Below are 21,937 nucleotides of genomic sequence, written 5' to 3'. Positions count from 1 at the left end.
CCCATATCTGCAGTGTGTCACCTGTGAAATCTGTTCTAAGTCTTTGAGTGAGGTGTGGCAATAACTGAGACAAGATTAGAAGACACTTGGGGCTGTCAAGGGGCAATGCAGAGTAGGATTTGCCTGCTTGAATTGTGACTGTTCATAGTGATGCATGAGTCAAAAAGAATCCAGAGCATATTTCAGATCCTAGGATGAGGCTTAGTGCATTGGCAGACAAAAAAGACAACATCTCCTTAATTTTGAATTGAGAGGTGTCAAAATCTGACCCCAAGATGTCATACTTTACTGTCACTTTTGAGAGGAGAACCACATTTCATTCTACCAAAGAGTGGAGTTGGCAATCTGCAGGTGGCATGATTTCGGAGGATTTAAAGTAGAATGTGATCTCTTACCTTGTTACATTCCCACCCTTTCCACATTCCCAGTGATAGTGTGTGTATGTTGGGGCGGTAGGGAGGTGGGGGAGGGTAGTGCAAATACATGTTCAGGAGACAGTAAATTTAATTTGGATCAATGGAAAAGGGAAGGGGAGAAGGGAACTCAGACTTTTTGTAAATGCAGTTTGCTGTTTGCTTTTTCTGTTGCAGGTGAAGTGGAAAGGGAAGGATTTGTTTGATTTAGTATGCAGAACGCTAGGACTCCGAGAAACCTGGTTCTTTGGACTACAGTACACAATCAAGGATACCGTGGCATGGCTCAAAATGGACAAGAAGGTTGGAAAATAGTTTTCCACTGAAGGGTTACATGTTCTGGGGAGAAAAGATATACTTCCTCCATGTTGTATATGCATGGAGGTGTATTAGTAAGAAGCCTGAGAGGGCAATGAGAGCAGAAATCTGTTTGGCTTGATATATAAAGACAGCAGTCAAAAAATCTAACTACAATATACCTGTTCTCACCAACACTCCCTGTGCTGGAAGGCTTTTTACACTATCCCTGAACCACAAACAACCTTGGACTATGCATGCAAGATCCCTTGTACCCTATTAAAGTGGTGCTTTCCTTGATTGTTATATACATTTGATCTAATAGTCTTTTAAAAAAGCTTTCCTTGGGTGTATAAAGAACAGACACTAGAGACTACAGTTTGTCTAAATGTTTTTGGTCATACTGTGCAGATAGTGGAAAAGGGAAGGTTTACCTATACCTTCTTTCTGCTATCTGTTTCCTAGTGGTAGAGAATTTGTAAAAAGCTAGGAAGCTAAGAAAATAGCAAGCATATAAAGCAGAACAATTAAGGAAAGGAACATTTCCCAGCAGTGGACCTTTAGGCTCTCAAATGTTCTCCTCAAGGAAGTGATGATGAATGTCTTATTCTAAAAGGGAAAAAATAGTAGAAAACCCACAATAACAAATAAGCGTGTATAGTTTCGCCTGGGAGACTTGAATATTTCTTCTTGTCTTTGTGATTTTTGTCTTGAGCATTATTGAAGCTAGATATGGTTGTGCTGCTTTTTCTAAACCAAGGATTCAATCTAGTGTTCTGCAGACCAAAATTAGGTAGTGAGGAGCAATTGTAAGGTTTGGGGGGAGGAAGTGGCCCCTCTAATTTTGCTAGTTGTCAGTGCAGCTGGAAACTGCAAATTTTGAAGAGTAACTTAGGAGTTTTCACGGAGGTCAATACGTTAGAGAAGAAAAATTAACCCTCTGCATCAGGGAAATAAATACCACCCTGCTACTGTGATGCGTGTCTTTCTGCCATTTTTTCTTTCCTTAAATATCTGAAAGTAGTAAACTTCTCACAGACTTATGCAGCAGTACCTCCTGGTCTTCCTAGAGTTGTTCACACCATGGAGGGGAATAGAAGAGGAGTGAGGGGAGGTAGAAATTTACAACATCTAAGTCTTCACTTTAAGAGATTGTGGTTGGGGGCTTGACTAAGTAACCAAACCGTGCATAATTCTACAGGTCCTTGATCATGATGTTCCGACGGAAGAGCCAGTCACTTTTCACTTCCTAGCCAAATTTTACCCTGAGAATGCTGAGGAGGAGCTGGTTCAGGAGATCACACAACACTTGTTTTTTCTGCAGGTAGGTACCTCACTGGTCAGCCCTTGGGAAGAAAACAATGGTGGTGAACCAGAAAGTTTTCAGTATGTTTGAATGCACCCAGATCTGGCAGCTCAATTCTAAACCCAGTAATTTCAATACAGACAGGATGGTGTGAAAATAAAAACATTTATGTAAATGAAGCACTGTTCAACATAATCTGTGAAATCATGGCATCTTTTCCTTGGAGTTAACATGTGACTAGCAGTATTAATAGGTCAGCTCCAAGGGGCTGCATCTGTGAGAAATGGACACCTTCATGAACCAGGCCCTGAAAGACTGGACTCCACACAGCTGCATAAAGGGTGAATCAGTCGATCAGAAGGTACAGACTGTGTGTGTGTATGTATAGTGTTTTTGTTACATACGACAAGAACGGTTTCCTAAAGAAAAGCAGAATGTGTCCAGCATTTCCTGTGTTCAGGGTATACTGCTGAACTAATTTTTTCACCACATAGTTTCGGAATAATTGGAACAGGTGAAGATCCCCCAAGCACAGCTGGTCAGAAACCAGGAGTTCTCTACCCTGCTGACTCTGCTAAGGCCTACTCTGCACTGCAGCATTTTGCCAAGAGAACTCCACTTGTGCCAAGAGCACTCCCAAAAGCTTTTGCCTGGTGGCAAAGCCCTCCTTTCTGCTGGCAGAGTTAAGTCCCTTCTGCTAAATAGAATAAGGCTTTTGCTGTTGCTGGCAATCAGCAGAAGGCAAAGGTAGATATTCTTGTGCTGTCTAACTGCCCAAGTTCCTTCAGTAGCTGGTATGTCTGGTTGCTGCTACAGCACGGTGCACTCAAGAAAGTGCTCTAGAGAAAGTATACAATACTACTCTGGGAAGGCAACACTATGCTTCTGATAATGGAGGTACTTTAATCAAAAGTCCTATTTTTCAGGCAAGGTTGACTTTTTGAGATGGCTACTTCTTGTGGTACAGCATTCCTGATTATCAGCCCTTAAGAAAACTTGTGCATGTGAAAAAAACAAACAAACAAAAAAACTAGGAAAATGTCAGGTTATCACATAGCTACAATAGGATTTCTGGGTTCCGATTATGGATTTCTTAGCTTCAGGAGTCTTCGTGTTGGATCTGCTGGTGCCTCAAGTTAATAGGTAGCCAAATATTTTGATCTGTTACCCCAGAATTGAGGCAAGACAGGTCAGGGAACACTTTTTTGCAAATGTAAGCTTTACTCTATATTTGCAGCTTTGTGTCCTGTAAAATAGGTTTGAAAACTCCTTCATCAAGTTGCTCTAAGGCTTAGTTAAATATTCATAATTTACTCTCTCTTATCCAGCATAAAGGTATTGCATCAGGACAAAGTAGTGTTAATTTTTAGGCCTATTTTGTACAAATATGCCTCATGTTGGTTATTTTTAAATGTCAAGCTTGTCATGGACTTAGTCCTTGATGAGAGAAACTGCCTTTGACATGTTTGAAGCTGTCTGGTTTAGAAATAACAAAGTTAGAGTAGCTGAAAACTTCATTGTGCAAGTACAATGTGGGACTTTCCACTGGGATTTCTAATAACACATTGGGAAGATGGTGCTCTAGCTGTTTATTTCAGACAGAGACATGCATCAGTCCAGTTTATTTACTAGCTTATATTAATTTAGGAAAGTATTCTCAGTGATGGAATAGTAAAGCATTCCGTGATGCAAGTGCAAAGTGATGTTACTGTACCTTTGTGACAATCAGTTTAAACCTCACGTGGAAATAAAATGCACTTGTTATATTCAGAAAATCAGGCATTTAAAACAAAAAGTCAAATATGGCAAATTTAATTTTTAAATGCATATAAGTCAGGAAGTAATGGTTCTCAGGGCCTGTAAGTTTTGTCCCTCTTGGAAATGTATGCAGGTGTTGTACGTGCCATTAAAACATTTTCTCTTGGTTACATATAGCTTTCATTGTGGACAGTGGGATTTGAGTGTATTTAGTATCTAACCTGACTGGGTGTAGAATCAGTACAATTTGTCCTGTATGTAATGCGCATAATGAGGTTCAAATATAGTTTCTGTACAACCATGTAATGTTAAGGTATGTGCGTCAGTGAGAGGGTGGAAAGCAAGAGAGAACAAGTGAGCGAGATGAATTTTAACTCTTAACTTTGGTTGTAACAGGTTTTTTCCTCCTTTTGAAGATGTAGAGAAATCTTGCGTCTAATGTTGGGGTACAGTGTTTTACATACGCAGAGAAAGTTTTGAATCCCTCTAAAACAGCTGGCCTATGAGAACCTGACTCTTTTCTCTCCAGAACACCAGTCTGCATTGGTCAGAATTGTGCCTTGTGTCAGGAAAATTGGTTAACTTGTTTGTTGGCAGCTCTAGTTGAAACAAACTAGAGCCATCTGCTGTGAGTCACCCCTTGCACAGCTCCACTAACTCAGCATTGTCTCCTTTGTTGCTTTATTTAGGTAAAGAAGCAGATTTTAGATGAGAAGATCTACTGTCCTCCTGAGGCATCTGTTCTTCTGGCCTCCTATGCTGTCCAAGCCAAGGTAGGCACAGAGGAATGATGGGAATTTTTCATCAGGTCACTAGTGTTGCAGGGATTTAGTTTGTTTCCTCATGCCACTTGAAGTGCCAGCTGCTTAGGGATACTTTAGTTTGCAGGGGAAATAGTAGTGCTTTAGGTGCTTGTAGACTTAAGTGAATGGCAGAAACTGCTCCAGTATTGTTGCCTTCAGTCCATAGGATAGATCCTGTACTCCCATACCGGTACTCTTTCAGTGCTCATTCTAACTGGTGTTGTGATTGGCGATAAGTCCCTACCCCTCACCTCTCTTTGTCAGGAACACTTTCAAGCCTATCACTGCTCTTGCTCCTCTTCATCTGCTTCTGTTATCCGACTGGACACAGCAAAGCCAGGTTACTTTGGAATTAAGTAATTCTTCTACTGATATTATAGAAGACCTGCTGTCTTTCTGGTGTTACTGTTTTATCTTCAGAGCTACAGTTTAATTATGTCAGTATTAGAGTGCACTGATACATCGGTCCATATCATATCGGCACCAATAAAAGGAAAATTGACGTTATCAGCACTTGGCTTATTTTGGCTATTGTGGCTGATAACGTTGCCGATTAAATGCCATGTGCATGAGTGCAGCCACAGCATGCATGTGGCCAGTCTGGCAGCATGGAGAGCAGCATCCAGCTAGTAAATTTGTTGGAGGGAAGAGGTGGAGGGGAGGGAAGGGGCATGGGGTGGGGAGCAGATCAAAGCTCCCATGGTGAGAGGAGCGGGACAGGGCAGGGCTCGGAACCGAGCTGCAGGTGACTCATCCAGGGGGCAAGGGGAAGGGGGTGGCTCCTTCCATTGTGCACACCCCCAGTGGAGGCATGGTGTGGGGGGTGGCGTGTGCTCTTCAGATCTGCACGGGATGAGGGGGGGCTGCCGCTGGGGGCTGCGCTCTGGATGGGCAGTAGTGGCACTGGGAATGGGGCTATGGTGGGGGGAGGCTACAGTCACCCCAGAATTCTCCATAGTATTTCCAAAACACCCCCTTCCCTCCCCCACAAGTGCCGCTGGCAGCCGCCCCAGCACAGCCCTCTGCTGGAAAGAGCCCAGTGCTGCCCCAGCCTGCCGTCTCCCCATACACAGATCTGGGGGGCACATGTGCCCCATGGTTCTGTCGGGGGTGCACACAGTAGTAAGAGCACCCCCCACTGTGCCTCCTGGATGAGCCGCTCATGCTGCCCAGCCAGACTCTGCCGTTGCCCTTGCTCCACTCCCTCCCTTACTGTGGTGGGGCCTCAATCTGCCCCTTCCCTCCAACAGACTTCCCAGCCGGACGCTGCTCTCCAAGCTGCCGGGCTGCATATTGGCAGTGGGATTGGAATTGGCCAATATAGCTCATTAATAATCAGCCTTCAATATCAGCCCAAAATCTTTGTTGGTGCACCCCTAGTCAGTATTATTGTAATCTAACTGGGGAGAAGTACATGGTTTCAGTGAAATATGTTTTCTCTCCTTTCTCCCATTGTTTTAAGCATTTGATTGCAAGTGCTTTTGCCACATGTGACTTACCTTGGTGTCGGCAGCCATGGAGTTTCCCTCCCTGTGGATCAAATTCTGTGTCTTCATTCCAAACCTGAGCTAACAATATTTGTGCCCAAGATCTATGTGAAACTAATTAGAAGGGAAGGGAATGTGTCATAAATGTGAGATAAGCCACATTCTTGGTTGCAACTCTCAGGCTGCAGTCATAGCTACAGCCTTTATGTGCCTTTTAAGCAAAAGCTTTGGCCAATGGAGCTGTGCACTGTCTGCCTATGTCCTTGGCTTGCTGTCTCCAGGAACTTGCAGAATACTGTTACTGATCAGCATTTTGTGATCTACTGTATGCATACAGAGCAGCAGGGGGGGTTTGTTAGCTCATGGTGGCTCTTTTGCTTTGCAGTCCTGGAAGGGAGGTTGTTTGCCCTTTTAGAGGGGTGATGTTCACATCCTTCTGTCGCCTTTACGTGTCTGGCTCGCTTTCTCATAACCCTTTGTTCAGGCAAAAAAACAGAATTGGCTTTATTACCTCTATGTAGTAGAGCAACATTTGAAACAAGCTCTTATTGACAAATGTTGAGACTTACTAAAAGTGTCAGGGTGTGTTTGACAGCTAAAATATTGTGGCTATTTCTAACAAAACGTTATCCTTTTATTTAGAGCACTTATCAGCCAGAGAAAATGTCTGTTTGCAAAGGAGTGATGCAGTGAGCATTTGCTTAGCATCCTTATGTTTGAGTGTGTGAGCAAACATTTATTTCATTTTCTCTCTGTTCACGTGGTAAGGAGAATATACACAGAGCAACTTATTCAGTCATCAAAATTAATCAACTGTTGAGTAAATATTGTGCAGTGGTAGTTCATGGCCATTGAAGCTACCCTTCACATGTTTGGTAACAGCCTGCTGGTAGGCAAGATACTACTGTGCTGCCAGCGTACCTTTTCTCCCGCTCCAGTGACTCCTGCAGTTCATGTGCTGGCTGCGTGCTCAGTCACATGCTGTCAACTTTCTTCATGCTTAGCTTCTTGTAGGGAGAAGCAGGGTTTACTAACCCATTACTTGCAATTTCCCAAGGAGGTCACAAGTGGTAGAAAAATTACCCCCTTGATTTTTTTTAAATTTTTTTATCTTTTAGCATCCTGCTTGCATCTCCATCTGTCTGCCTGCTTTCCATGGGGCTTTCTCCCTACCACCAGAACTCATTCTGCCCCTATTGGCTAAGCAGAGGCTCAGAATTGCACTTGACTTATCCTCAGCTGAAGGAAGCAGGGCTGATTCTGGAGAGGTATATTCTGATCAGAGGGATAAGAAGAGAGAGAAATCCCAACAGCTGGTTTCCATCTTGCCACTAGAAGCCACCATCTTCCTGTTAATCTGGGGGAGGTCACCCAAGGGTGTTTTTCTCTAATGATTAGCTGTGTTTGTTGATAGAAGTGTAATAGTATCACAGTGCTTAGGGTCAGAAGGGACCTAAACAGATCATCAGGTTCGACCCCCTGACCCAGGAAGGAACGGGTGCTAGGGTCATATCACCCCAGCCAAATATCTGTCCAGCCTCCTCTTGAAGATCCCCAAGGTAGGAGAGTGTACCACCTCACTTAGGAGCCCATTCCAGAGCCTGGCAGTCCTAACTGTGAAGTAATTACTGTAGTGATGAATACAAACACAGTGACGGTTGATTTAACAAGCCAATTGACAGGTGTATTCCTTTGTATTGCTTTTATGCACCTACTTGTAAGTAGAGACTAACCATTAAAGAATATATTATACAAGAATTACATCTTTTTTTCTTTATCCTTTTTTTTTCCTACAATGTTGCATTCAAACCACCTGCACCAATTTCAAATGTTGGATCAGTTTTTGGTTTTAATTGCCTAATAATAGAAGAACAGAATTTACTGAAATCTACTAAAATATATACATCTTTGATGTATATTTTACTATAAAATCCAGTAGCTTGGTTTTCCTATCTTAAATGTGAATAGTTTCGATTCAGAACCTATTCAGTACCTCAGGTATTTGCAGGTGCTGGGATCCTAGATGTGATTTTTTTTTTTTTTTTTTTTTTTTCCCCCCCTTGTTGGTTTATCTTTTTCCCAGGATAAAGCAACATGTTGCATTATATTTAAAATATCACTGTGTATGAATGAATACGGCATAGCATAAGCCAGATGTTTAACTGATATAAAAGCAGTCTTGAAGTATAAACACAAATATTAATCATTGAACTCAATTAACAAGAACCAAATTTCCATGACAGTTTTTGAGTTATAATTTAATTGAAAGTTTTTATTTTTAAATGTTTATCCAGTCACTTGAACTAGCATAGCTTGCAATACTTAGGCTGTTTGCTGATTTTTCATTTTTGAATAATTAATGTTCACTCCTAGCCTTTCTCTTTGTCCAGACATTCCTTTGGGATGTGACAGTGTTCTTGACCATGCTAAAAGCACATAATCCATACTTAGTCTTGGATCTCCATGGTAGATCACAACTCAGAATAATCATATTAATCCTATTTATTGCTTTTTTCATCCAGAAATAATTTATTTTCAGTCTCTCCAAGGTTATTGGAGCCGTTTCTTTTCCCAACTCCTGCATTTTTATTGCTGATTTCCATTTTTATGTGGGTTCAGTAGATCTACTCATGCAGATTGTTTTTTAAGAAGCATCTGCAGCTACAACTGAGTGGTGAGCCGGCCAGCACTTCCCAGGATCCAACCTATGGCATTTGTTTGCATTAATTTAAGTCTGAGTCAGTTGTTGATTGTTGCCTGCTTCCTTTGCATCTGTGTTGGCTCCAAATCAATATTTCCACTTTAATCCCCACTTGTCTTGTACGAGATGTTGCTGTTGAGAGGATGTATGTATGGATTGTTGATGCAGAACTCTGGTGTTAGTACATGTCATCACAGCTCTGGCATTAAAGGGAGACTGATTTGCAATGTCACCTGACTTCCTATGCTTAACTCCATTTTATTATTTATCTGTCTTGTAAAAAATTGCCACTGTTCGTTCTTTTCAAGCTCAGTTTGGGGATTGCAGAGAGAAGATGGACATTAATGACTGAGTTAGAGAGAGTGTCCTGTTTTTATACTTGGCCACTGCCGTGTTGGGAGTCCTGAACAGAGAGATGAATGAAAATCAAAGTAAATCGTGCATATAAATCATCATCTTCTCTTTCAGTAGCTTGTTTGTTTCAGGCACTATGACTTGGTCATTATATGTACCAGGGTATTATGTGGGAGAGATCTTAATTTTCACATGCACTGCAGGGGCACCCAGCATTTGAATCTTTATTAAGTGCTTTTATTTCTAAAGCAATCATTTTGTCCATTCATTTTATAGGAAGCTTGGAAGATATATAGTCTTCATGAACATTGATAATTATTGGGTACGCATATCAAATCAGAATGGTATTTTGTGACCAGTTGAGCAAGAGAACTTCTGGCAGTGGAACAAACTCCTGTCTATGAGGATGGGATCCAAATCTATTTTCAAATGTTCTTGGTGTCCTAATTAATAAATTTTTAATGTTGAGTACTGACTGGTAGGCTACTGTCATCCAGCTGCATCAGAAAAGTTGCTGGTACTGGTTGGTTCTTAATGGGTAGAGAGAATTGATCAACGCAGTTGCTCTCCCCACCCCATCTTGTTGGAAGCTTTAACTGAATGGCTGCAAAGGGAAAGCTTCCATCTTTCTGTTAAAAGGGGTACCATTAATGGGAGTGGTGGATGGAGGGAAGCTGGTTCTACTACATCTGCACCCTACTTATTGCATGGATAAAAACAACGAAGTAGGTCTCCAGAGCCAGGTGCTCAGGATTAAACAACGCTAAAATTATAAAATTGTGATACCAACCCTTATTGACCATCCTATATTCCCTACTTTTACATGGTTATTTGAAAAGGTGTGGGTAGGTGGCAGCTGTTTCGAGTGATTCAGAAGGGATTGCTTTGTACTGCGTAGCTTGTATTGACACCATCTTCATCATGTGATATCCGTGGGTTTTTTTTAGTATGGAGATTATGATCCCAGTGTTCATAAGCGGGGCTTCTTGGCACAAGAGGAGCTGCTTCCAAAACGGGTAAGGTGCTCAGTCAAGTAGAAGACTAAGTTCACAGTTGAGTTTCTGGGACTTAATGGCATGTTATGTAGCATAACCTTTGTGCAGAAGGTAGATGTAGGATTGACTGCAAAATTCACAAAGGTAGACCACTTTACCTTTAAGACGGTTGCTTTATCAAGGCAAATGATACAAAAGGGTTAATTGAATGAGGGCAGTTTAATTTGAATCTAGAATTTTTTTCATGAAAACATAGCAAATGTTTTCTGCTCACTGGATCTTACAGCTGCATTCTGCAGGCATTCCGTAATGGTTTGAGAGATGCTCAGGAAGGTTAGCTGAATGCTGGTTAATTAAAAGAGCAGAGGGCTGAGCATAGCTTATTCATGAGGCAGAAGGAAAGGCATTTGAATTGGAGATCAGACATGAGGATTGGGATGATGTATGTGAAAGGGGAAGAAGGGTCAATTTTTGAATTTGAAGCTTACTATATCCAGTTTGTAGTGAGAGTGCCAGAACTGTGGTGGTATGAACCAAAATTTCTCTGCTTTTTTTCCTCAGGTAATAAACCTTTACCAGATGACTCCAGAGATGTGGGAGGAAAGAATAACAGCATGGTATGCAGAGCATCGAGGCAGAGCAAGGTGAGCATCTGCTGGCATGACCTACGGATTGATGTAAACTCCCTAGCCCAGCATCAGGCCATTCAGAGTGAAATAGTCTCCTTGAGCCTTCACAAGCTATTCATGAGTTTTGCTAACAAAGACCTTTTAGCAGAGTCTAGATAGGTGACCCAAGTTACCATAGTAATGCTGTCTGAGTGGGAACAGTGGACCCACGGTATTAGTTGCACCTGTTGGAACAGAAGTCTGTTCCAAAATTGCAGTCATATTGGGGTGGCTGTATCTTTTCAGCTACACAGGTGAGATTTAAAGTAGAGCAATGCCCTTGTGGGGTAAGAGCTTTCTTCCTTTATAGTACCCCTGCTGCCCAGTTGTTTCACACTGATGGAATTCCAGATAGTAGCATTCCAATGTCACTATGGTAAAACCCGCTTGTGAAAAGACCTGGAAGCATTCCTTCTGGACAGCCATTGAGATGCAAGAGATGTTTGAGTAGGAGAAAGCAATAGGAATCCTTGCTTGGGAAATCTTAGGAGTCTAGCAATTCCTTAATACTTCAGATTAATCTGGTGAATTGCTGCCTAGGGTAGTAATCTTCTTCTCCAGACTGAGCACAAAGGAAGATGCATCTGAATATAGGACTGCAAAAATTGAGTATATTTCCATTAATGTTGAAGGACCTGGAATGGATACGAGGCAAAGCTTGAAGCATTGTGTTGCTGTTCAGGCATTAGGATGCAGGCAGGCTGCAGTGTGGGATTTGCTCTGGATCTTCATTGATCCTGCTGGTAAAGACAGACTTGACCTGTGCAAAGGAGCCAGACCATGCTCCAGTGCATTGTGTAATATGAAGCTAAGAGAAGGCACTACCTCCTCCTCCATTCTTCCTCAACATCTGTATCTTTGATCCTTTTTTATCTGACAAGAGATGAAGCTGAAATGGAATATTTGAAGATAGCTCAGGACTTGGAGATGTATGGAGTGAACTACTTTGCAATAAAGGTGAGTCTGGGACAGGGTGGAGTTTCTTTAGTTTTACATGTCTCCCATGTGCATCTGAAACAGTGGCAGTGACAGATAAAGGGGTGGTTCTTCCATTATAGGCTCACCTTCAAAATGACTTTGAGATTTGCTGGCTGGAATTTTTGTGCACTGTGCTAGTTACTTTTCTGTAGCCAGGAGAGCTAGTGGAAGGCTGATTCCTGAATTTTCCCAAGACAATGAGCAAGTCGCCACCACCATACACTCAGTCTACCTGCCTGGTGCTTGGGAAGCATAAGTCCTTGTAGGATGCATGGCAGTTGTCAGTGCTCAGGGCTGGATGATGCTAGTAGAATGTAACTGTTTGTGTCAGATTTTTCTTAAGTGAATAAAAAGATGTGCTCTGCTCTGTTTTTCCCTCCTTCAGAATAAGAAGGGCACTGAACTGTTACTTGGTGTTGATGCCCTGGGGCTTCATATATATGACCCAGAAAACAGGCTGACCCCCAAAATCTCTTTTCCATGGAATGAGATCCGGAACATCTCTTACAGCGATAAAGAGGTAGGACATGTTTGCGCTTATCTTTAATACAAACACCAATCAGAGTATGGCAGCAAATTAATGTGACTTCTCTTATCTCCAGTTTTGCTTGCACTTGCTATGACTAGTACAGCCAAGGCTGCTTCAGCCTTTCCAGTAGAACCCTTAATTCCAAGGCTTTTAGAAGTTTTCTGAAAGCAGGCATGCAAGAGCTCAGCCAGAAGCTATTTTTATTTGTTATTTTTAGAGCATTTACAAAACCTCTGCTTAGCCATTTCATGAAGAACATTTCCCTTGGTGTGCTCAGCCCAGCTGTCTGAAAGTTCAGAAGGTGAGAATCCTGTCTTACTGCAAATGTAGCCTTGTATTGTGAAGTATAATTAAATATGTTCCTAGCAAGAACGGTTTTGGATCCCTTTTGCCTCATTATAGTGTTCTGAGCTTCCGAACTTTCAAACTGCCTGGCTTGACACAATGATTGGAATTTTTTTTCTTGGAGGGTAAAGTGGTTTAGTTCCAATTCTTACAGAAGATTTTTGATTAAGCTCTCAATGTAAATACGAATCTGTTACCTGAATTGTTGGACATTGAACACTGTTTGGAATAAAATTGACTATGGAAAGTAAAATTGATTAATTCATTTTCCAGTTTGAAGGAATTGTACAAAAGAAATGGGGTACATTTGTGGTGGGAAACATTAGCTTTTTCTATTTTTTTTCTTTTTAATTTAAACATAATATCAGTGACAGCTAAAGATTTCTCATTCCATGTTTTGTTACATCTTGAGTGATTTCTTAGCCCATGCTGTGTATGGGGGGGGCGGTTTTTTTTTTTAATTGAACTTAAAATTAAAACTTTCTGTAACATAAAGAAACAACCCAAACACAACAGTTCATTTCCTGAGGCTCTTTGCAGCCCATCCGCAGGTCAGAGAAGTGAAAGCTCTCTGACCATGCATTCCTCCAAAGAATCTGAGAACTGAAATCTCTATTGCTAGACCTTGACATAAGACTGTAATAGATCTTTCCTTGGGGAAAGGAGCTGTCATCTTCTATCGTGTCAATAATCCTTGTAATAAGATGACCACAAGTAGACCTGACATGATAGTAAGCAGGCTTAATAGCTGTGTATGACAGCTACATCAACACAACAGAGATGTTTAATATGTTACAACAAAGATCAACTGGTTGTAGGGAGTTGGCGTTTCTCCTCTCCCCCTCCCCTTGTTGCTAGCAATGAATATTATGGGTTCTGCTGGAGTTAAAATCCAAAGACATTCATGCACGTCTGCCTGTGTGAAAGATTTAAAGATTGCCTTTAAACTTACAAAACAAAAACACTGAGATGCGTTTTGCTGAATTCGTTTTCTGGTAGTACAATGTATTGAAAAATAGACCTGGTTTAATGGCTATAGACTCTGTTCAACAGGATTATCAGTTCAGCCAGCTTTTTTTTTTGGCGATGTGTGGGGGAGTGAGGGAATATATTTCTGGCCTCCAAAAATTCAGTGTTATTGAGCATTGGAGTTTCAGGTGTCCTTCTGCTAGTCCATGGCCCTCACCAGCATAGCAGAGAGGGGACTATCTTGCTAGAATCCTATCCCTGGTGCTCCCGTCAGCATGATATCCACTTTAACCTGGAGGGAGATAATCATAGCTGAAAAGGGTTTGAATGGTATAAGACCCAGAAGGGGGTGAAACCATTTAGGGTGGCATAAGAGAGTTTAAATACAAGAGAGAGGACAGGTATAACATCTAAAACTGAGAACAGTCTTCTAAGGGAAGTAGTGACACCGTTTTATGTAAGACTGAACTAGCCTGTGTCCTAGAAAACCCAATAGAAGCAACAATCTTACACTGGTCATCAGGCCTGAAAATGGCTGGGTAGAAAAATTCTGCTTTCCTTATTTAACCCGTTCCATTAGGCTGTTCAGACAGGTTCCTCCAGTATTTCTGTTCTGATGGGCCACAGTTTTTTCTCTTATGTTCTCAATCCTCCTTATCCTGATGGACAGAAGCATTTTGTCTTTGCCTGGAAGGATGAAGCTCTGTCTTCGAAGCCCAGTGCCTCTGTTGGGGATGGTCAGCAGAAGAAAGGCATTGCTTTCTGTAGACAGGCATTTTTTGCTCCTGAAGCCTGAGAAAATGTTGCTTATGTGTGTGGCACTAGAGCTTTCCTGACCAGGGGAACAATACTCCCTTGATTGCTTTTGATCCTAGTTAGCCTGCTTGGCAGCTAGCCATGGGAGACAGCTCTCGGCCTTGTTTATCTGGCACTCCGCTGACCTGTTGTTAGGCAGCACTCTGTAATTCTTGTTGTGGCCTTTTTTTTTTTAATGCTAGGCTTTGCTTGATACTTTCTTTTTTTCCTTTTCCCTTTTCAGTTTACGATTAAGCCATTGGACAAAAAGATTGATGTCTTTAAGTTCAATTCATCGAAACTGCGTGTGAACAAGCTGGTGAGTAAGTTCACAGACACAGTGATTTTTATTATCTGCAACTGACTCCTGGGGAAGCTCCTCTAGGCAGAGTAAGACAAGACACTTCTTTTTTAAATCGGGCCATAGTTCGAGGTGGCAAACTGGACTGCTGCACTCTAGGTTAAATCCAGTGTGGTATATGCAATTAAGTTGCAGCCTGCTTATAAGAGGAGGACTTGCTTCTTCATGTAAATTCATCCCACTTCCATTGTTCTTCTTTTGGTTGCATCTGCCCAGTATTGTGGCAGAACTTGGTAGGTAAAACATCTTTTTTTGTCTCTCACTCCTCTAAAATCCTGTGTGCCTCTCTGCTGACCTTTTTGCTTCTCTGCTGAAATATTTCTCCTTGATCTGGGGTGATAGCATGTGCTGCTAGGCAAATATTAACTAATTGGTTGGTCCATGCTGGGCCTCTTTCAGGAGGCAAGCCTTGAGTTGGGATGAGTGGTTGCCCAAAGAGAGAGGTAGGTGACCTTGGCTTGATTCTGTTCATTATTTATAGCCTTTTTTACCTTATTGAAAACATTAAATACCCATCATAATTCAGAGTCAGGAAACTCATAGTAAGATAGGGCCAGATTTACAAAATCAACTCCATCCACACAGCCATTCAGGCATTAAAAAATGGCCTGATTTTCAGTGCTTCTCTCCATTTTTGGGAACAGTGAGAGTTTCTGGATGCTGATTTGCTTTTTGAAAATTTAACCCAGAAGCTATAATAACCATTAATTGTATTCACCAGCTTCAGAGTGATGTTGTAAGCCAGGTTGTTCAATGGTGGCCTGCAGTCCATGAGGGATTAATTTGCGGCCCCCAGGTTCCCACCCACCTGCTGTTCCCCCAGCAGCTCCAGCTGTAGTAGCGACCAGGGTCTCCAGGCTCCCTCTCCTTCCTCGGCTTACAATTATTGCACCTGCTCCAGGGAGCAGAGTAGTGTGATATGGTACAGCCTATAGGGCTGGGGGAACCTGGAATTGGGGGAGCCCATGTGGCAGGGCAGCTGAGGATGAGGTTGGGGGCCCCCCAGCATGCAGCATTTGTCTGCTTTGAAATTGGATGGCTCAGCTGTAAGCATTCTGCTGCCGCATGCAGGTGGTTCTTGAACCCAAAAAGGCAGCAGTGTCCATTGAGTAAAGAACCAGAGTGAAGTGTATAAGACTTATTTTACTGTTTGAATTACCGAGGGACCTAGATCCAGAACAAAAATATCCTTTGTGACCCTGAAGAGTTTACAGTCCAAGTTCTATTCCTTGGGCAACTCATTCCACCTTCTTGTGTCTTGATGTTCCTTATCCTTGAAATGGGGATAATCATTTTGTAGGCCTGTGCAGATTTCATGCTTGAAAATGCTTTATAAGAACTGGCTACTACAGCTCCACTTTAGGTGCCAGAAGTAAAAGCCACACCTTGTAAGTATATAGTAATTTCCTTCCACTCTTCTCTTTTTGACTGGGACAGATTCTTCAGCTGTGTATTGGAAATCATGACTTATTCATGAGAAGAAGAAAGGCAGACTCATTGGAGGTCCAGCAGATGAAAGCACAGGCCAGGGAAGAGAAAGCCAGGAAGCAGGTGAGATGCCTTACAATCCAGCCGTCCCTTGAGCCAAAATCAGAAGTATAAACTTAGTAGGGAGAAGCAGATTGCAGGACATAAACAGCGAGCAGCAGGTTGAACTATCCAGGTTTAGGCTACACTTAATTTCTTGTTAAGTAGCCTGCTCTCTCACTACCAGTCATTCTCTATTTTGTTACATGAGTTGATGGCAGAATGGCTGCTAAGTCAGCATCCTACAGGCTCAGGAGTATAATTAGGAAGGGAAGGGATAACCTGTGTATACTGTGAATGCATGTTTATCCACCCCTAATAATCCTGCTTCTCGGCTCTTTTGCTGGAAAGTTTAATGTCTTGGGGAAGTTGATCGTAATTAAGGCAGGGCCTGTGAGGGGAGCTGTGCTTTGCTTTTGCTCTGTGCTCTCATTTTCTAATTAGATGGTGATGGAATGCACACCGACATTTTGGGGCATGCAGCTTGCATGCTAATTCAGTCCTGGCCTCCTTTATCCACTGCAGGTCAGCCTAAGCGGCAGGAACAGCACATTGCAGGCAGCAGCATGTAGCCAATGAGCGTATATCAGCAAATTGGATTGTATGAATCATTGTTTTCTGCTCGTAGACCTTTTCTACTCATTGAAACCCACACAGCTAATCTGAGTGCTACTGCTTAGAATATAAATTTCCATTTCTGGGTAAGCCACTAGGTAGCAGCAGCAACAGCTAAAGCAACCAGCTACACCAAGAGAAGTCTAAGCTCAAAAGAGTATTAAATTAATGTACTTAACTTGGATCTGAGTGTGTCCATTGAGGGTCACCATACAGTATTGTGGGGCTAGAACTGAGTGCTTTTGACCAGCTTAGTGGTATGATCTAGATGGTCTTAGAGAAGACTTGTGTCCAGATCTCTTGTCTGAACTGAGGAGATCTGAGTGGGTGGGTTCCAGGGTATTGTCTTCATCTTTTGAGAGGAAAAGCAACTTACATCCAACAACCACCTCTTTGGCCATAAGAAACTGGCTTGAGCAGAATGAAAGAAGTCCCCTGCAGTTGTTCTTGGCATGGAGGGTGAAGAGGGAACCTGGAGCCTTCAGCATATCAGGGGAGTAGGTATTTGGAATTTAATGAGTTCCTTTTGGAAAGTGGAGGATGTCTCAATAAATTCAACAAAAGCTTGAGATCCTGTTGGCAACCTGGGAGGGGCCTGTGGTCTTGGGGGAAGCTACATGGGGTTGTGACTGCCTGGCATTGGGTATGGGGCAACTAAACATTTATTGTAGACAATGAAATGGGCAGTGTTTTTGCAAGGCTGTGGGAAAAGTATGCACTGCACAAGAAATGTCATGGATCCTGTGGTGATGTGCTGTCCTGTCTCGATTTTAATCCCCATGTTTCACCTCAGTCCTCAAGCTCTGGAATTGTTAACTAGCTCTGGGCAGCTCTGTAACATCAGGGGCCTGTGAGTGCCTATGATACAGATTGTGATGATAAGTCATAAATGATGAAGGACATCTTTAACAGAGAGAAGCAGCAGTCCTGTTGCAATGAATACATGCTTTCAGAGCACAGCCTGTGGCTGAGGACCAGGAAGGTGTCTTGCCACACTTTTTTCCTTTTATTAAACTCTGTATGTCCTATGAATAATGCAGCGATCCTTAAATGTAATCTAGACATTTATAATAGATCTATTACTGTGGTATGTGGCTACCAGAAACTGTCATACTAACTGCCTTTGTGGTTCCCCTTTACCACTTGGCCTGAGCTTGCATAGTATGCTGCTGCTGTTTTAAACAGCCAGTATCAGAGAACTGCCTTTTCACTCGACATTCTTCTAGGTTTCAGGTGCAGGACATTCTGATAGGTTTTGTTGCACTGAAGAGGGTATCGTGGCTTTTTGTTGATGGCGTCAGAGGTAGCGGCTTGCCTTGTATAGGAGTTGGAACATGGGACATTGTACTCCTTTCTGGCTTCTGCGGTGAATGAATGCAAAGCAGAAGGAACTGTTAGTGCACTAGGCTAGATATGTTGTGCCAGTCTGAAAATAACTATGCATGTTCTTTCATATTCAGGATTACTCAGTCCTGCAGTTTAACCACTGAGCAGTCCTCCCTTCCTGTCCTGTGAGATGACACTATACTTATGTGATGCACCGAACTTTTATTACACTGATATATGTGGCTTTTCCCTTCTCTAACCCTTGTCCATAGATGGAACGACAGCGTCTGGCCCGGGAGAAGCAGATGAGGGAAGAGGCAGAGCGAACAAGGGATGAGTTAGAGAGGAGGCTTTTGCAGCTAAAAGAAGAGGCCACAATGGCCAATGAGGCTCTGGTAAGTCTATGGGGAACCTTCCCCAGGCGCTGCAGCCATTCTTGATCTCTGCTGCTGAAGTGTTCTAGGGGACATGCAATAAGCACCTTGAGGTTGTAATCAAAGTGAATAGTGATCAGGGAGGCAGATGGGTATGAAGCAAGAGTTCTGGAGGAGGGTTGATTCCTGCTGTATCAGGATCTCCAAGGAGGTTTGATTAGAGAGAGAGATGCTAATATTTTTTTGAGTCTTGAGAGCTAGTATGCAAAGGCCAGGGCACTGCAGACTACGGTGGAAGTGGGAAGTTCAATTACATTTGAGTCGGAGTTAAACTGGTGGGGGAGGCACCTCGGTTTCTGTAACTGGATCTTAAGTACATTGTAGTGGAGGTCCTGTACACAGTGACAGAGATGTGCATTACTTCTCAGATGAGGTCTGAAGAAACAGCAGATTTGCTGGCTGAAAAAGCCCAGATCACAGAAGAGGAGGCCAAGCTCCTGGCTCAGAAAGCAGCTGAGGCAGAACAGGAGATGCAGCGAATCAAAGCAACAGCCATTCGGACAGAAGAGGAGAAACGCTTGATGGAACAGAAGGTGCTGGAAGCAGAGATGTTGGCCCTGAAAATGGCAGAAGAATCGGAGAGAAGGTCAGAAGAAAGAACTCTGCACCTGCTTTGGTGCTTCATTTTCCAAGTCTCTCAGTGAGCTTAGCCGAGACAGTTTACTCAGATATCTCCACTGCATAGACTTTCCAGATGGTTGACAGTGAGCCCCTGGCATCGCCTGCTCATGCAATGGCTTATGGCCCCAGCTGGTTCCTTCCTTTATGGAACTGTTTGCCATGGTTAGCCAGTCACTGCATGGTAAATTGATGCTACTATATGTAGAGATAGATGCAGATAAAGATATTACAGAGATACAGAGAGTATAGATATCCCTGTGTTTTTTTTTTCTCTTTCTGGTGCTTGCTGCTTCTCTGTGTTCTTCTGGGGAGGAAAGAGGTACTATGCAGAGTGACTAAGAAATGGGTCCTCAACTAATAGCTTGGGGAATGGGTGGAATATTTTGTACCTGGAAGACATTGTTCCTTTAAACTGTGCAAAAGTCTTTCCCCGAGTCGTCGTCTTGGAGCAAGCACTACATAAACACGAACAACTGTTGGCTTGTGCTCTCTGGCAACCCTACAACTCCTTGACAAACACCCTGTATAGTTTCCAAATCTTTAATTAACAATACTTAATTTTGCTTTTAGCTACCAAATTCAATTAATTATTCTTCATTTGGCCTGTATGTTGCACTCCCAGACTTTTTATTGTCCTGACAAGTCACAGAGCTTCTGTTGCATGTTAGGCTTTAAAGGACAACAAAAAGTCCTTCTATAGGTACATAGGGAGAAAGAAAAAAAATCAAGCGCCCCTGTGGGACCCCTACAGAATTTGAGGGGGTAGCCCGCAGTTGATCCCGACGAAAAGGTAGAGCTCCTAAATGCTTACTTCACATCGGTGTTCCTGAAATCAGACTGGAGCTGTTCACCTCTCCAGAGGCGCAGGGAACATGGGGAAGACAACAGCCCACATAATCGGTTCTGAACAGGTGAGGGTACTCTTAGATCATCTGGACGTATTCAAGTCTTCTGGGCCAGATGACCTGAATCCAAGAGTCCTGAAAACTGGCTGAGCTCATAGCAGAGCCTCTGGCAGAGGTGTTCAAAGAGTCATGGAACTCGGGAGTAGTCCTGACCGACTGGAAGACAGCTAATATAGTACCCAGCCTTAAGAAAGGGAAAAGGGATGATCCTGTAAACTACAGACTGGTCAGTCTAACCTTGGTCCTGGGAACAATGTTTGAAAAAATTGTCAAGGAGGCCATCAACCACAAACTTTGTAACTGGTGGGGTGTTAAGCAACCAGCAGGGATTTGTCAAGGACAGGTCATGCCTAACAAACCTGGTGTCCTTTTATGACCAGGTAACTAATTAGCTGAACAAGGGGCATGAGGGTGACATCATTTACCTAGACTTCAGCAAAACCTTTAATACTGTTTCCTATGAGAACATATCAGTTAAGCTGGAGGGTACTGGCTTAGACCTGTCTACAGTGAGGTGGGTTGGCAGTTGGCTCAGAGGTTGATCCCAGAGAGTTGTAATTGATGGGGTGGCTTCATCTTGGAAGGCAATCTCCAGCAGTGTCCCCCAGGGATTGGTGCTTGGGCCTGTGCTCTTCAACATCTTTATCAATGACTTGGATGAGGGGGTAGAAAGCTCAGTGATTAAGTTTGCGGAGTACACCAAATTGTGGGGAAACGTGGACACATCTGAGTAAGGATCCGAGATGACCTCAACAGATTGGTCCTATGGGCTTAACGCAGTCAGATGAGGTTCGGTAGAGACACATGCCAGGTAGGAGGAACCTTCATCATATCTGTGATGGGTTGTGGTCCTCTGTCTGGCACTGTATCTGAGAGGGACCTTGGGATGACAGTTGACCAGAAGGTGAATATGAGTGAACACTGCGATGAAGTTGCCAACAGGGCAAATAGGACTCTGGCGTGTATCAGCCGATGTGGTGCTAACAGATCCAGAGAGGTGCTTCTCCCCCTGTATTTGGTGTTGGTGAGGCCACAGCTGGAGTATTGTGTCCAGTTCTGTGCACTACCTTTCAGGAAGGATGTTGATAAACTTCAAAGGGTGTAGAGAAGGGCCACTCAGATGATCAGGGGCCTGGAGGATAGGCCCTTTGAGGAGAGATTCCAGGTACTGGAGCAAGAGAAGACTGAGGTGACTTGATAGCTGCCCACAAGTATTGCAAAGATGAACACCAAGATCTAGGGGAGCAGCTCTTCAGTAGGGCACCTCCAGGGAGCACAAGGACCAACAGGCACAAGCTAATCGAGGGAAGATTTAAGTTAGATATTAGGAAAAACTTCTTTTCTGTAAGGGTATCTAGAATCTGGAACACTCCCAGTAGAGGTGGTGCAGTCTCCATCCTTGGAGGTGTTCAAGAGGAGGCTGGACAGGCACCTTATTGAGCTTGTTTGAGCTCAATAACCCCCTGTCCATGGCAGGGAACCAGACTTGATGATCTTACAGGTCCCTTTCACTCCTTTGATTCTGTGATTCTGCCCTTGGTGCTAGAGTTTGTCATGCATTACATTTTGTGTTTCTAGCTTTAAGATGCTAGAGTTCCTTTTGTGCAGTGCATTCATTAGTGGGTGGAGTAAAAATAGCAGCTTCCTTCCCATTATTGCTATAGGAATGCAATAGGTTTCAGATTTCACTTGGTCAGGAACTGTCCCTAGTCCCTTCTCTACCTTGATCTTCTGTAAACTTTGATTCAGC

General features: G+C 43.0%; 1 protein-coding gene across 5 annotated transcripts in view; it reads left to right on the top strand.

Annotated features, from left to right (window-relative positions):
- NF2 (neurofibromin 2) overlaps positions 1 to 21,937 on the top strand; it is a 71,290-nt gene that overhangs the window by 19,614 nt on the left and 29,739 nt on the right. For all 5 annotated transcript variants that reach the window (XM_019539305.1, XM_019539304.1, XM_019539303.1 and 2 more), the window contains exons 2-12: positions 591 to 716; positions 1,912 to 2,034; positions 4,464 to 4,547; positions 10,067 to 10,135; positions 10,676 to 10,758; positions 11,664 to 11,739; positions 12,146 to 12,280; positions 14,643 to 14,717; positions 16,197 to 16,310; positions 18,500 to 18,622; positions 19,030 to 19,247. In XM_019539305.1, coding sequence (XP_019394850.1) covers positions 591 to 716; positions 1,912 to 2,034; positions 4,464 to 4,547; positions 10,067 to 10,135; positions 10,676 to 10,758; positions 11,664 to 11,739; positions 12,146 to 12,280; positions 14,643 to 14,717; positions 16,197 to 16,310; positions 18,500 to 18,622; positions 19,030 to 19,247 — 1,226 coding nt within the window. The remainder of the gene's footprint in view (positions 1 to 590; positions 717 to 1,911; positions 2,035 to 4,463; positions 4,548 to 10,066; positions 10,136 to 10,675; positions 10,759 to 11,663; positions 11,740 to 12,145; positions 12,281 to 14,642; positions 14,718 to 16,196; positions 16,311 to 18,499; positions 18,623 to 19,029; positions 19,248 to 21,937) is intronic.

Source organism: Crocodylus porosus, unplaced genomic scaffold (assembly GCF_001723895.1).
Source record: "Crocodylus porosus isolate Cpor-Errol unplaced genomic scaffold, CroPor_comp1, whole genome shotgun sequence".
NCBI classification, from domain to species: domain Eukaryota; kingdom Metazoa; phylum Chordata; order Crocodylia; family Crocodylidae; genus Crocodylus; species Crocodylus porosus.
This window is presented reverse-complemented; position numbering and strand designations above follow the sequence as displayed.